The sequence below is a fragment of the Myotis nattereri genome, assembly GCF_964212035.1.
Source record: "Myotis nattereri genome assembly, chromosome: 1".
Taxonomy (NCBI): Eukaryota; Metazoa; Chordata; class Mammalia; order Chiroptera; family Vespertilionidae; genus Myotis; species Myotis nattereri.
The window spans coordinates 81,425,009-81,437,661 of record NC_138075.1 but is presented as its reverse complement, the minus strand read 5'-3'; the positions used below and the strand labels follow the sequence as shown (position 1 = coordinate 81,437,661).

Below are 12,653 nucleotides of genomic sequence, written 5' to 3'. Positions count from 1 at the left end.
AAAAATGGATTATCTTACATGCAGGTTATTCATACCAGAACTTAGGAAGAAAAAGAACCCCTACTGAAGGCTGATAAAGAATATTATTTTCTATCACAGTTGCTTATGTTTATAATTCATCAACTAATTAGCAAGAAAAAGCACACAAGTTCTCTTGTGTCTTAATTTGTTAGAAAATATTCAATTTGCGGTGTTGCAGCCCTGGCTGGATTACTCAGTTGGTTGGAGTGTTGCCATATGCACCAAATGGTTGAGGGTTTGATTCCTGTTGGGTCACTATCATCTATCTTTCATGACTGAAAAGCACCAGAAATCCCAATGACTCCTGGATGCTCCTTCCAATAAAGAATGCTAGGTTGCAGGTTGGGGAAGCGTATGGGAGGCAGCTAATTGATGTTTCTCTCTCACACTGATGTTTCTCTGTCTCTCTTTCCCTTCCTCTCTCTCTCAAAATCAATAGAAACAGCATATCCTCAGGTGAGGATTAAAAGAGAAATGCAGTGCTGCTTTCTTGGGTAATTAAAAAATAAAACATTTCTTTTCAGAAAATTAAAAGGTCAAACTTCTATTATATTTTTGAAAAGTTTATTTGTAGCATAAGAAGGATAGTATAATAATTATTAATAAACTGGGAGCTGCTTTTTTATTTCTTCAGTTTTATTGCTGATAAAAAATGCAGAAAACAACGGATATCGATGTTTATATAACTAGAATGATAGAGGTATAAGTGTGAAATGAAGAAGTATAATTTAAAACAAAACAAAACATGCTAGAGAATGGAGGCTTAATGAGAATGTAATCTCTGATAAGCTTCATCGACCAAATCAGCTCATAGGTGACTGATCCTTAGGGTCCAGGTATTAAGATAGTCTCTGTAATTGCTAGCATATCCTAGCTAGGTTACCATTAAGCCTACTATGCACATTAAAAATCATATCTTCTGCTTCTGGGCCCCAAGGAGTGGTGGGTAGTATTTAAATATTTAGTCTGAAAAAGTGAATGAGAGAAGGGTGAGATAAATACCATAAAAAGACACTACAATGACTTTCGGTAAGCTTATGTCTGTAAGGCGATTTAACTTACACATGGCAATAACAAATATTTTCTGAACTATTTTAGAAATATTTTATTTTTAGAAATTTGTTAACAGATTTTCAAATTCTAAGTCAGTCTTTCTCCAAAATTACATTTTACTGAATATTTTGCCCAAGCTTTAATGTAATATAGCTTTGAAATATCTTTATCTTTAATTATCTCTCTCCCCCTTCTTTTACTGTCTTAAAACAATCTAGTTCTAAATCCCAGCCCTAATTTTTCTTTAAAAAACATCCTTACATATTTTTGTACACTTCACAGAACACTTTGATTGCACAATGTCTGGCATCAGCCTGTTTCTATCTTGACTACCACATACTCATTTCAAACCCTGTTTTTATTCTCACCACAACTCCGCTTTCTTATACCCAGTTCTGTGTATACATCTTCCTTATTTTTGGTCCTAAAAGCTATGGTGTCATTTCCTATTACATCATATTCAAAATTCTGGACTTCGGTTCACAGACGTTTACCAATATCCACTAACTTACCTTCTTTCCCTTTCTTTCAGCTCTCCACGAATCTTCTTCCCTGTCTTGAGGCAAACGTTTTTGTTTTTTTCATACACCAGATGAACTTTTATTCTCAAACTAAATGTCATTCTCTTCCGTGCTCAGCAGACTATCATCTATCTTTCAGCTGAAAAGGACCAGAAATTCCAATGACTCCTAGATGCTCCTTCCAATACAGAATGCTAGGAATGGAGTTAGTAGTATTCATTTCCATTCCCTTCCTTATCTAGCAGGAATTATATTTTACTCTATTCACTTTGATTACTGCTTCAGATGTGCAGGCATTTGGGGTGAGAATACCACAGCATTATGGTGGAGTCCTTTCCTATGCCTGCTTAATCCTAAAGCCATCTTTCAGGTTGAAGTGCTGTGGTGGAAAATACAGAGGAGCATCTTTGTTCTAGAAATCTAGTGAGTGCTTATACCTTTTTACATCTTATAATTCATTGCTATGTACATTATCTCATTTGACTCGTAAGAATTGTGAGAGCTAGGGGCGCAGCCCCTGAACATGAAGCTCTAGGGTACTGCAATACTCCAGGGGACCGACTTTGGAATCAGGAAGAACTGAGTTTGAATTATCATTACAATGTTTATACCTGTGTGCCTTTGGGGAAACTATTAATATCTCTAAACCTAAAATCCTCCCAAAAAGAGGACAGTCATCACTACATGATACACTACCTGTAAAGAGCATCGCATGTAAAGTGGATCACTTGGCACATGGCAAGTACTTAGTAAGTAGAAGCACGTTACCGGATTTGCCCAAGACACACTTTCAGAACATGCCTGCAGGGAACTGAAACCAAGATTTTGGACTCCAGACCTCATGCTTTGCCACTACCCCTGCTTCCTAACACACTGATTTAATTAAACTACTAACCTGAGAGATGACCTTGGGCACAATACTTCATTGAGTCCGTTTACTCATCTGTAAACTGAGTCTTTTTAGACTTTCAGGGTCTATTCCAGATAAATTAGATCCCCCCCCCCCGGAGGCTGAAGTTCAAGTGCGTAATATAGCCAAGATCTGTAAAACCGTAAGCTGTGCACATTGCAATGAATTTTTTTTCCTATATGAATATTTTGATCAATATTTAATTTTCTGGACACACTCAGCTGTTGCCTGTCTTTAGTCTGCGTACCAGCGACTCGTGAAGGAAAGACCCATGCTTAGCTTTATTTATTTATACCCAGGCTTTTTTCCCGAAAGGATTTAAGGCGGCGAGTGACACTAGGCATTCCCTAAGGATGTCACACCGTGCGAGTCATAAATACTCTTTTGACTAATCACCCGGCAGAAAATCTCCGATGAGCGAGATGTTCGCGAATGTCTTCCCCCCTTACTCTTAAAAGTAAAAACCAGTGCACTTCGCTACAAGTTCTGGGAGCATCCAGTGCAGGCTCCAACCTCAGCCTTGACACGGTCCCACCAGCGGCGGACGGGTCACTCCAATGCCCTTCTCCAACTCGCCCGGTCCTCGCCGCGCCGGTCCCGGCGGGACGGAGATCCCACCCCGCCCCTCCACTCGCTCTCGCCCCCAAGTTCCCTGATTGGAAAGGGGCCTGGAGAGCCCGGCTCCCGTTCCCGCTTTATTGGCTGGCCCCGCTGTCAGTAATGCCGGCTTCCCGCCTTCCAGCCTAGCGCGTTGCTCGGACCCCTCGGTTTGGGCGACAAGCCGCCTACGTTTGCCTGAGCCGTGTTGCCGGGGCCCCGCCACCTTTCACCCCCGCCCTTCCCACGGGAGCGCCCCCGCCCCGGCGCGCGCCCCCGCGCCCCCGGCTCCGCGCGCGCGCACTCCCGGGTCCCCCCGGCCCCTCCGCCCCCGCGGGCCGAGGCTCCGGCGCGGGGAGGCGGCGGCGGCGCTGCTGAGAGGCGAGGACCCGAGCGCGAAGTGTGTGGGAGTCTCCGAACTCAACCCCTCACTACCCTCCCCTCGCAGCCACCCCCCTCCCTCCGGCTGCCCCCCCTCCCCCCAACAAGCGGGAGAAATAATGAGCGAGACCGGGCAGCAGCAGCAGCAGCGCCGAGCAGCCCAGGCAACGGCAGAACCGCTCCGGCAGCGGCGGCGGCGGCAGCACCAGCAGCGGGAGCGAGCGCAGCGCTAGCGGCGCGGGGACCGCCGCGCTCCTGCCCGGCTCCTGCCCTCCTCCGCCGCTCGCTCCGCTCCTCCGCTCCTCCGCTCCGCTCCGCATCCACCTCCTTCCCCTCCTCCTGCTCATTCACTCTTTCCCTCGCGCTCCCCTCCTCCTCGGCTTCCCCGCGCCCGCCAGCCCTCGCGCTCCCACTCCCTCGGCCCGTCCTCCCGCTCCCTCCTCCCGCTCATTCACTCGCCCCTCTCCCTTCTCCACTCTCTCCCCCTCTCTCCTTTCTTCTCCTTCTTTCACCCTCCGTCTCTCACACCCCCTCCATTCCCCAGTCTCCTTTCTGACACTGCACTGCAGCTGCTCCTCAGCCCTGCCCCCTCCCCAGTGAGAACAAACCAGCAACATAGCTTTTTTTCTTAGAGATTTCTATTGATCCGATTAAAGAAAAAAAAAAAAAACCTTAAGAAACTCCAAACGCAAAAAAAGAAAAAAAAAGCCAAAACAAAAGGGAGAACCTTCTCCCCGTAGCAGCGGCAGGAACTGCAAACATGATGGCGGCAGCTCCCATCCAGCAGAACGGGACCCACACTGGGGTTCCCATAGACCTGGACCCGCCGGACTCGCGGAAAAGGCCGCTAGAAGCCCCCCCTGAAGCCGGCAGCACCAAGAGGACCAATACGGGCGGTGGGTATCGCTTCCACCTCCCCGCCGGCCCCATCCCCCGCCGCCCGCCCTGCCTCCCTCCCTCCCGCCGCCCTCCCTCCCTCCCTCCCGCGGCCCGGACACCTCCAGCCCGAACCCGCGGCTCCCGCGCCCCTGCCCCGCGCCCCCTCCCCTGCACCTGCCCCGCACCTCGCCGTCCGGACACATTTCCATGTCTGTGTTTATCATTCATCAAAATGGCGACCGATTTTTCGGAATAGACCTATCTTTCCATTTAATCGGTCGAAAAGCTGACCATTGAAATATCCTAGACCTGGGCGAAGGGGTCCGTCCAGGAGGAGGAGGAGGGTGACCCCCCGAGTGAGGTGACGGCCGCCCGAAGATGCGCGCTGCATTGAACAGTGCGATAAAATAAATAAATAAATGGCACTTGGGGAGCGGAGAGCCAACGGTTGGGGCACCTGAGAGTTTTCCTCCTCTCCATCCCCTTGCGTTGGGCCACAAGTAGTATGCGAGATCTCCGGGCGTGCACGCTCCTGCCGCACTTAGATTGTCGGTGCAAATTTCTCATTGATTTGTCTTCCGCGGTGTGCATAGGAGGGTGGGGGTGCCTGGTACTGTGACTTGTTAGTTAACATCCTGCGCTTCCTGGGAAGATGAGTTATAACGGGACCGGTATCGCTTCTTCATTTGCACGGGAGTCATCTTAACAATGCACCCAATGCATCGCGGCAGAGGTGAATTTATCTACAGCATGTGCATTAGAGACGGATGGGGGGCTTGCGAATGGCACACACCCGCAAAATTTGGAACCTTCATTCACCGAAGGAAGCTGGATTTTCCGGGGTGTTTCCTCTTTAAGACATGATCAGTTTTGCGGAAATTAAAGTTTATGGAGTTGGCTCTGATTTTTAAAACATTTCATTTCATCCTTTCTTGTTGGTTCACCTTATCCCCTTTCCGTTTTAAATGTTGTAGTTATTTTGGAGAAGGAACATTATCTGTTCGGTCATTTTTAAGTGTGTTTGATATAAATGACTCCTAAGCTTTTTAGCACTGGCAGAATTCTTAAGGTCTTTTAATTAATGAGCTTAAAGGAGATCATGGTAGACTAAGAAGTGCTAAAGAAATACCCCAGGATTAGTTTGATTTGCCAGTTCAAATCACTTTGAGTTCTTTCCTGGCAGTTATTGAAGGCTTGGAATACACCCTACAGTTTGGGTGGATTATTTGGTAGGAGAATGGTTGTTTTGCATACTTTAAGTAGGGTATTTGTAATGGCTAATTGTAGTCCTTAAGTGTTTGCTAATGTCAAACAAATATAGTTCATCACCATTTGCAGTGCATTTATTTGTTTTGCAGTATGTTAGGAGAAGGTTTGTCATTTTATAAATCTCTTGAAGTTTTGTTAAAGGGTCAGTTCATTTTGTTTTACCATAGTAACCAGATAGAATTGGAAGACTTCCATGTTTGGAATAACAACTGGAATTTAGTCATCAGTTTCTACAGTGCTGCAAAATAATAGAACATGTTTAGATTTTAAATCCAAGTTTGAACATATAAATCTTACAAAATGGGAAACATTTGTACATATTTAGTTTTCAGTATAATTGTTTCATTTTTGTTCTTTAAAAAAATTTAACCCCCTGTTTCCTTCAGCTATATGCCTACTGTTCTAATTGCTGTTTTTCTCTCTTGAGGGTGGAGAGGGGATACAAAGTTTAAATTATCATGTTAACAAAGTATATTTCTTTGCCTTTTTCAGAAGACGGCCAGTATTTTCTAAAGGTTCTCATACCTAGCTATGCTGCTGGATCTATAATTGGGAAGGGAGGACAGACAATTGTTCAGTTGCAAAAAGAAACTGGAGCCACCATCAAGCTGTCTAAGTCCAAAGATTTTTACCCAGGTAGGTGCAATGGTGAAGAGATTTTTTGATAAGTCCCCAAGGAAAGAAAGAGAAGCTCTTTGTGTGCTGTATGCTGTATTGGAAGAAATTCTTAATAGTGTAGACTTTATTTATGTATTTCCTGTATTAGAATGTTTGTGGAAATTCTTAAAGACTATTCCCATTGTTGATTATGTCTTTTTTTCTATAATAGACATAGTGTGTCTGTGATATAGGCCAATTGCGAGACGAATCTCCTAGGTATTTCTAAATACTTTCTTATTGGGGGGAAAAATACAGCAAACTCTGAAATTTAAAGATAGAAACATTGACAGCTGGCATCAGGAAATAGGCTTCTTCTGAAGTTTTCAGACATCATTGTAATGACAATTAGTCTAGAGTGAATTCAGAAGAGGGGGTAGGAAGCCTTTTTAAAGAATGGACCATTTACTTCTAAATCCATTATGTACCTCTTTCTGCTTCATTGCTTTGTTTGTTGGCCTTGGAGTGAAGTAAAGAGGACAAGTGCTGCCTCTTCGGATTTTTAAAATATTGTGTTTTTAATGTAATTGTCACAAGAAATTATATTATGTAAGAAGTAAAATAATGCTTCAAAATTTTGTTACTTAAGAGCTGTATTTGATTAAAATATGTTAACAGTTTGTTTGGTAGTGTAACCCATTAGAATATGGCAAGTTTCGTAGGTGATATAATTCTTTTGTACTTTTCAGTGTGCTTTTTAAATTTCAGGTATTATACAGTTATGCATGTTCATCTTTTTAAAAATCATTTTGCTTCTCAATATATGGATTTTAAGTTTAATTGGAAAAACTCCATAATTAACTAGTGTATCTCCTAGATAAAACATTAATTGATTTGCTTTTACTTAGATATAACTTCTGCCATTTTGGGGGCTATTCTATCTTTATGGTCAAAAATTTTTTATTCAGTGCTGAGGGGAACCGATACTGCTAATTTTTTTTTCCTGGTGGCAAAGAAAAGCTGATTTCCTTTCAGTGATTTAATTCAGTAAGAGTTCTTTAATACAGCAGAGACATCTGTCATGAATGTAAGCAGAACATTTGGAGGATTTCTTTTTCATAGCCAATCACTTGCTGGTAGAAAATGGACCATTATGCTGGTTAAGAAGGTCTTAGAATGGTTGAAACTGTCATTTGTTATATAAGTTAAGTGTAGTTATATTTGGTGAACATTAAATTTATTAAACTAAAATGTAATCTATTAGATACGATGTCCTTCGAAAGTTTGTTTCCTGTGAGTGTAGTTTTGTAGGTGGCTTTCCGTGTCTCTGAAACTTTCCCTATGCATTAAGAAAGTTTGCTAATATATTTACATTTGTATATTTAAAAGATATATCATGATGGAAAAATTTAGTTTGGAATTGTGAAAAACCTAAATATAAATAAAAGCACTCAAAAGAGCTTGATTGCAGAATTAATAACGTGATAGTTCTAGGAAAAGACTGCAATGGTAAATTAAATTCACTTTCAGTAGGTGAAAATGAAATAGCTTTTTTGCATTATACATGAGGCGGTATCAGATGTTCAGGGATGTTTTAGAAAATTGGTGTTTATCAAGGATATTCCAAATAGTAAATTAAATGCCTTTTCATTTGAATACAGTTTATTTTCAGTGGTTTAGAAAGGGTACACCAAGAATTGTATCTTTTGTTCTTAGTCCACTTAACGTTGCGTTTTTTTTTCTTATTACATTGAAATTGGTTATTTTATTTATAGTTCCGAGTCATGTTTTCCCTGTAGAAAAAGAATATCCGTTATAAAAAAAAAGAAGAAAGAAAACTAAAATGTGTTGGGTAAAATTTTGTGTGTGCAGTGACGTAACCTGATCAAATGTGAGTTGAAATGTCTGGATACAAGAAAGCTTATACTCTGCCTGTAACAGGTGGAAACCAATCATACACTATAGAATCAATTTTAAGGATAAGATAAAGCCTTGTAATTTATAAGAAGCTTTAATTCTGAACACTTTGTGTTTTAATAAAAACTTAACTAGGTTATTACAGATGTATCTTTCTTCTTCTGATAGACTTTAATTGTAATACTTTTCCTGTTCACACTTGACCACAAGCCTGTGGAATTAAGATCCTGGTATTCCTCACAATAACAACCTCTCAGTGCCTTTCCACTTCTGTTACTTCGATATACAGATATACTTAAGGCATACTTACTTTGCTCATCTCAGATGAACTGAATTTTAAAGCTTTTCTTTATATTGGGAAGTTATAAAGACTTTCTTGCAGGATTATGCAATAATTCAGAGGTCCATTTTTGTGTGTTTCAATATGTATTTATGACTCTTTATTCTATTGGAATGAATATGCCTGATGTTTAATCCATGAACATTTTCTGGTGTCTCATTTGGTAAGATAGTGTATTCGGTGAAAGTGTACTTTAGTTGTAACCTAATGGATTTTCTCAAATTACCTAAGTTTTGAAACAGAATGTAACTGTGTTCAAAAGGTTTAGATAAAATACTACTATATTTGACAAAAACTTTCCTCAGGATATATATGCAGAATACAGACACACTTTGGGGATGCTTTAATAAATTTCAATGCAAATGATATGTGCATTGTTTTTAGTATAGCTAATATAATCTTCTGATATTTATCATATTTGTTTTTCTTATTTTTGCTCAGGTTATATCTTTAAAATGTCTTAAGCAACCTTGCTTTTCTCAGTAATTTTTTATGTTTATGGTTGAAATAAAACATTTTTACATATTTATTAATATGAATTTAGAATTTATAGTACTGTATGTTACATTGTGTATTTCAGCATGTCATATATTAAATATAGTAATTTGGGGAATTGTATGATGAAGATTGAAAAGTCCATTTTTCAATTACTGTAATCAGAAAAAAAAAGACCTACAAATAGATTTACTTTTTGTTGTGCGGTGTAATTCATTTATCTATTTTTAAAAATCTAAATTTCACAGAATACTAACATTACTGGTGGTTTATGGATATATCTTTTTTTCTTGATTAAAGCAACCTAATATGATGTATTTATATATCAGTTTTTATAATTAGGTTATTTAAAGGTGTTGCCATGCAGTAAAAAAGAGCTTTCTCATTTGGGGGACTATGTGGCTGTATTTATTTTCAGAATGGTAGTAGTGTTCTTTTTTTAATTGGCATCTGAAGGTGTGTTTAGTTTTATTAATAAACAGATTGATTTTATCTGTTAAAATATTTAATGAATGGTTCGGGTAGGTAATTGGAAAAACTTACTAGCTTAGAGAAGTAGAGGATGCATAAAATAAATATTTTCATATGCCTTAGATTTTAGAAGACTTCATTGTGTACCTATTTTTTTATTCTATTGTATGACACTGGAGATATTCATTATATCAAACAGGAATCTTTCACTATAATCTTGGCATATATTTATGTGTAATTTATACAGTTTTCATATTTGCACTTAAAATTGAATCACAATTACTATATATTGTTTTCTTTCATGGTTCTTATGTTAAAATTTGAACATATTATATCTAGATTTATTATATTTTAATTGTATCACTGTCCAACTTAGGTGATGCTTTTTAAAAAAAAACATAAATCATTTGCATGTTACATTTTTTAAAAAAAATCATGAAAAAGCTGAATGTAAATGAATTTTTCTTTTAGTAAAGGAAATATCCCAGACTGCCTTAATTTTGACATGGGGAAAATTCAGTGGCCAATTTAACCTTTAAAATTGGAATAGTGTAAGAATGATCTTTTTTTCTTTGGAAATCAGAGGAGTTAAAGCAGTTTAAAATAGATCACTTGTTTACATTTTTGAAGGAAGGGTATTATGATATTAGCAGTACAACATGAATACTTTTGTAATAGCTTTTAAAAGTTATAGTTTATACTCTTTGATCTTAGATTCAAAGCATCTTAGAAATTTATTGGTATATATTTTAAGCCAAAATTAATAGATAAATAGAATTATGTCAAGTAGAAAAGCAAGTAGTATAACTTCCAATATTGTTCAGTTTAATAGGATAGTTATCTTTACACTGTTCTATACCTTTGATTTCAGTATGATAAAGAGTTGCGGATAGATAACATGTGTTTTTTTTTAAAATCTTAAAGTTGTAATATTTATCATGCTACTTATTGTTGTGGGTTACTTTATATTTTATCTTTCTATATCCTCAGTTGAAGGAGGAACCATAATCTCTCACTTAGATATTAATACCTCTCTGAAAATTTTCTGCTGTTTTAATTCTTTCTCACTTTTAAGCTATAGGAGACCTTAACATCTGAAGGAATGTTACTGGCATAGCACAGCCTGTATTAAACTTGTTTCCAAAAGATAATACTTAACTCATATAAGCAAATGTTTTATGGTATGGGATTTTTAGAAAGATTGAATTAGCCTTAAAAATCTTAGCTATTCATTTTATTTCATTCTGATGTTATATCTTCTATCATCCATTTAGTAAGTTATGGAACATCATTTATAGTGTCAGTGTTTTCATGAATGATATAACAAAATGTCCTTTAAAATTTGGTATTTGAAGCCTTCTGGATTTTGGAAAAATAGATAATTTAGAATTTGTGACATTGTAAGGAAATACAGTACATCTAACAACATTGTCTTTCAAATGTCATCCCCAAAGGATTTCAGGAACAGTTAAATATAGTGTACACAATTGGTGAACTAGCTCAGTATTTATGTATTGAAGATGTTTTGTATAATATACAAAGAGGAATAATTACCTGTGTCTTGGGAACTATAAGAAGTATGTGGTGTCACTAAAAACTCGAACAACAAACCACCAATTAAAACTTGCCTAAGCTATACTTTTGCTTTTTTCCCCTCTGGTTTAAGGGAATTAAGATTTTTAAGCTCTTACATGACACAAATGACATTTATTGAACGCACTTATGCCACTTGTTGACTAAAATTCAGTGCTTAACCTAACGTATTTTACTATAGAGTTTAGCCTTAGTTGTTTCCAGTTTAGTGGAGCTATATTTTAAAGCACAACTTTATGAGCGAGTGCAGCTTTTCAAAATAAAATTGGGGGAATGAGGGCGGGAGATGTGTGCTTGATTGCCATCTCATTTCCATCTTTGGATACAGCTCTAGCATAAAGTTAAACAACATCTGCAGAGATCTGACTGACAAACATCTCTCTGGGACTCATCATTGCAGCCTGCAGCAGGTGCATTCAGCTTTGCAGTCTTTTCCAAAAAGAGGTTAGTTTGTTCTAACATTTATCAGTAGACCAGTGGGAGCAAGTGACTAGAGAGAAGAGGTTGGTTGTCACTTGTCCAGTGCTGGAATACTACAGGTAATTGGACTGGACTGTTGGGCACCGCAGCAGTGTGTGTCTCACATTGCACTGCAGCTGCTATGGAGCTTAATTAACCTGACCCTCAGAGACTGAAGTGTCATAGCCTAAAATGCAACATGCAGGAGATGAAGCAGTACTTTTCAATAAGTACTTTCTGATGCGCGGGTTGGTGAAAGTTCCATTTTCATCTTATTCTTTAAAGATATGTCATCAGTTTTTTCATTTATCAATATGCAAATATTTGAAACGAAACTAATTTTCATAAATCTGATAGAGGCCACATAAAAAAAAGATGGAGGGGTGGCTTTAGGTATGGAAGCAAAAGTAATAGAAGGTTAGTTCAGAAAAATTAAAATTTCCCTATTCCAATATATTTGAAAGTATATTTTCAAATCATGAGGGAGCAGAAAAAGTGGAAGTACATCGTGTCCTTTTTGCTTTCTTACCTTAGATTAACGTTTGTTTATTTATTTTTATTGTACAAATAACCCATGTAAAATAAAGTGTATCTTTTCAGCATGTTAGGAGCTTTGGCATGCAAATTATGCTGAGTGTTTTGAAGTTTTCCAACAAATAAGACAAGTATAGCATGTTAAAAATATTTTTAGGATATTACAATGTAATATAGAGGTGCTGTTGAAATGGTTCTTTACCACATTTTATTACAAGTAAATTAAAATTTGATTAAATAAAAACTCTAAAAACATCAGTCTGTTATTTATTTATATTTTAAATTTCTTAATGGGTTGGAAATACTGACTTACAATACACTGCCATGACATATAAAGAAGTTTCTTGTGTGTTCTAATAGTATTCCCAATTAATATAGGTATCTCATCACTGTCCTGTTTATTAATTGGCCCTTGAATGGAATCAGTTCCTAAGGTAAAATTGTCAATTAAATCTTCCAAGGTACTATAGACTTTTTAAAAATAATTGAGAATTTAAAAATCATTTGGAGTCTATGAAACAGCTTTATAGTTTTGACTTACTCGTAGTTTTACTAATTTGAACTTCTTATCTATTGAATGTAACTTGTCAGTTACCCAGTTAAGTTTTAGTTTGTA

The 12,653-nt window shown here is 38.1% G+C and overlaps 1 protein-coding gene across 1 annotated transcript in view; it reads left to right on the top strand.

Annotated features, from left to right (window-relative positions):
• The first annotated feature begins 4,100 nt into the window (after positions 1 to 4,100).
• Positions 4,101 to 12,653, top strand: part of NOVA1 (NOVA alternative splicing regulator 1) — a 153,993-nt gene continuing 145,440 nt past the window's right edge. The window contains exons 1-2 of the mRNA XM_081101683.1: positions 4,101 to 4,379; positions 6,124 to 6,267. Of these exons, the coding sequence (XP_080957809.1) occupies positions 4,244 to 4,379; positions 6,124 to 6,267 (280 nt within the window). The 5' untranslated portion in view covers positions 4,101 to 4,243. The remainder of the gene's footprint in view (positions 4,380 to 6,123; positions 6,268 to 12,653) is intronic.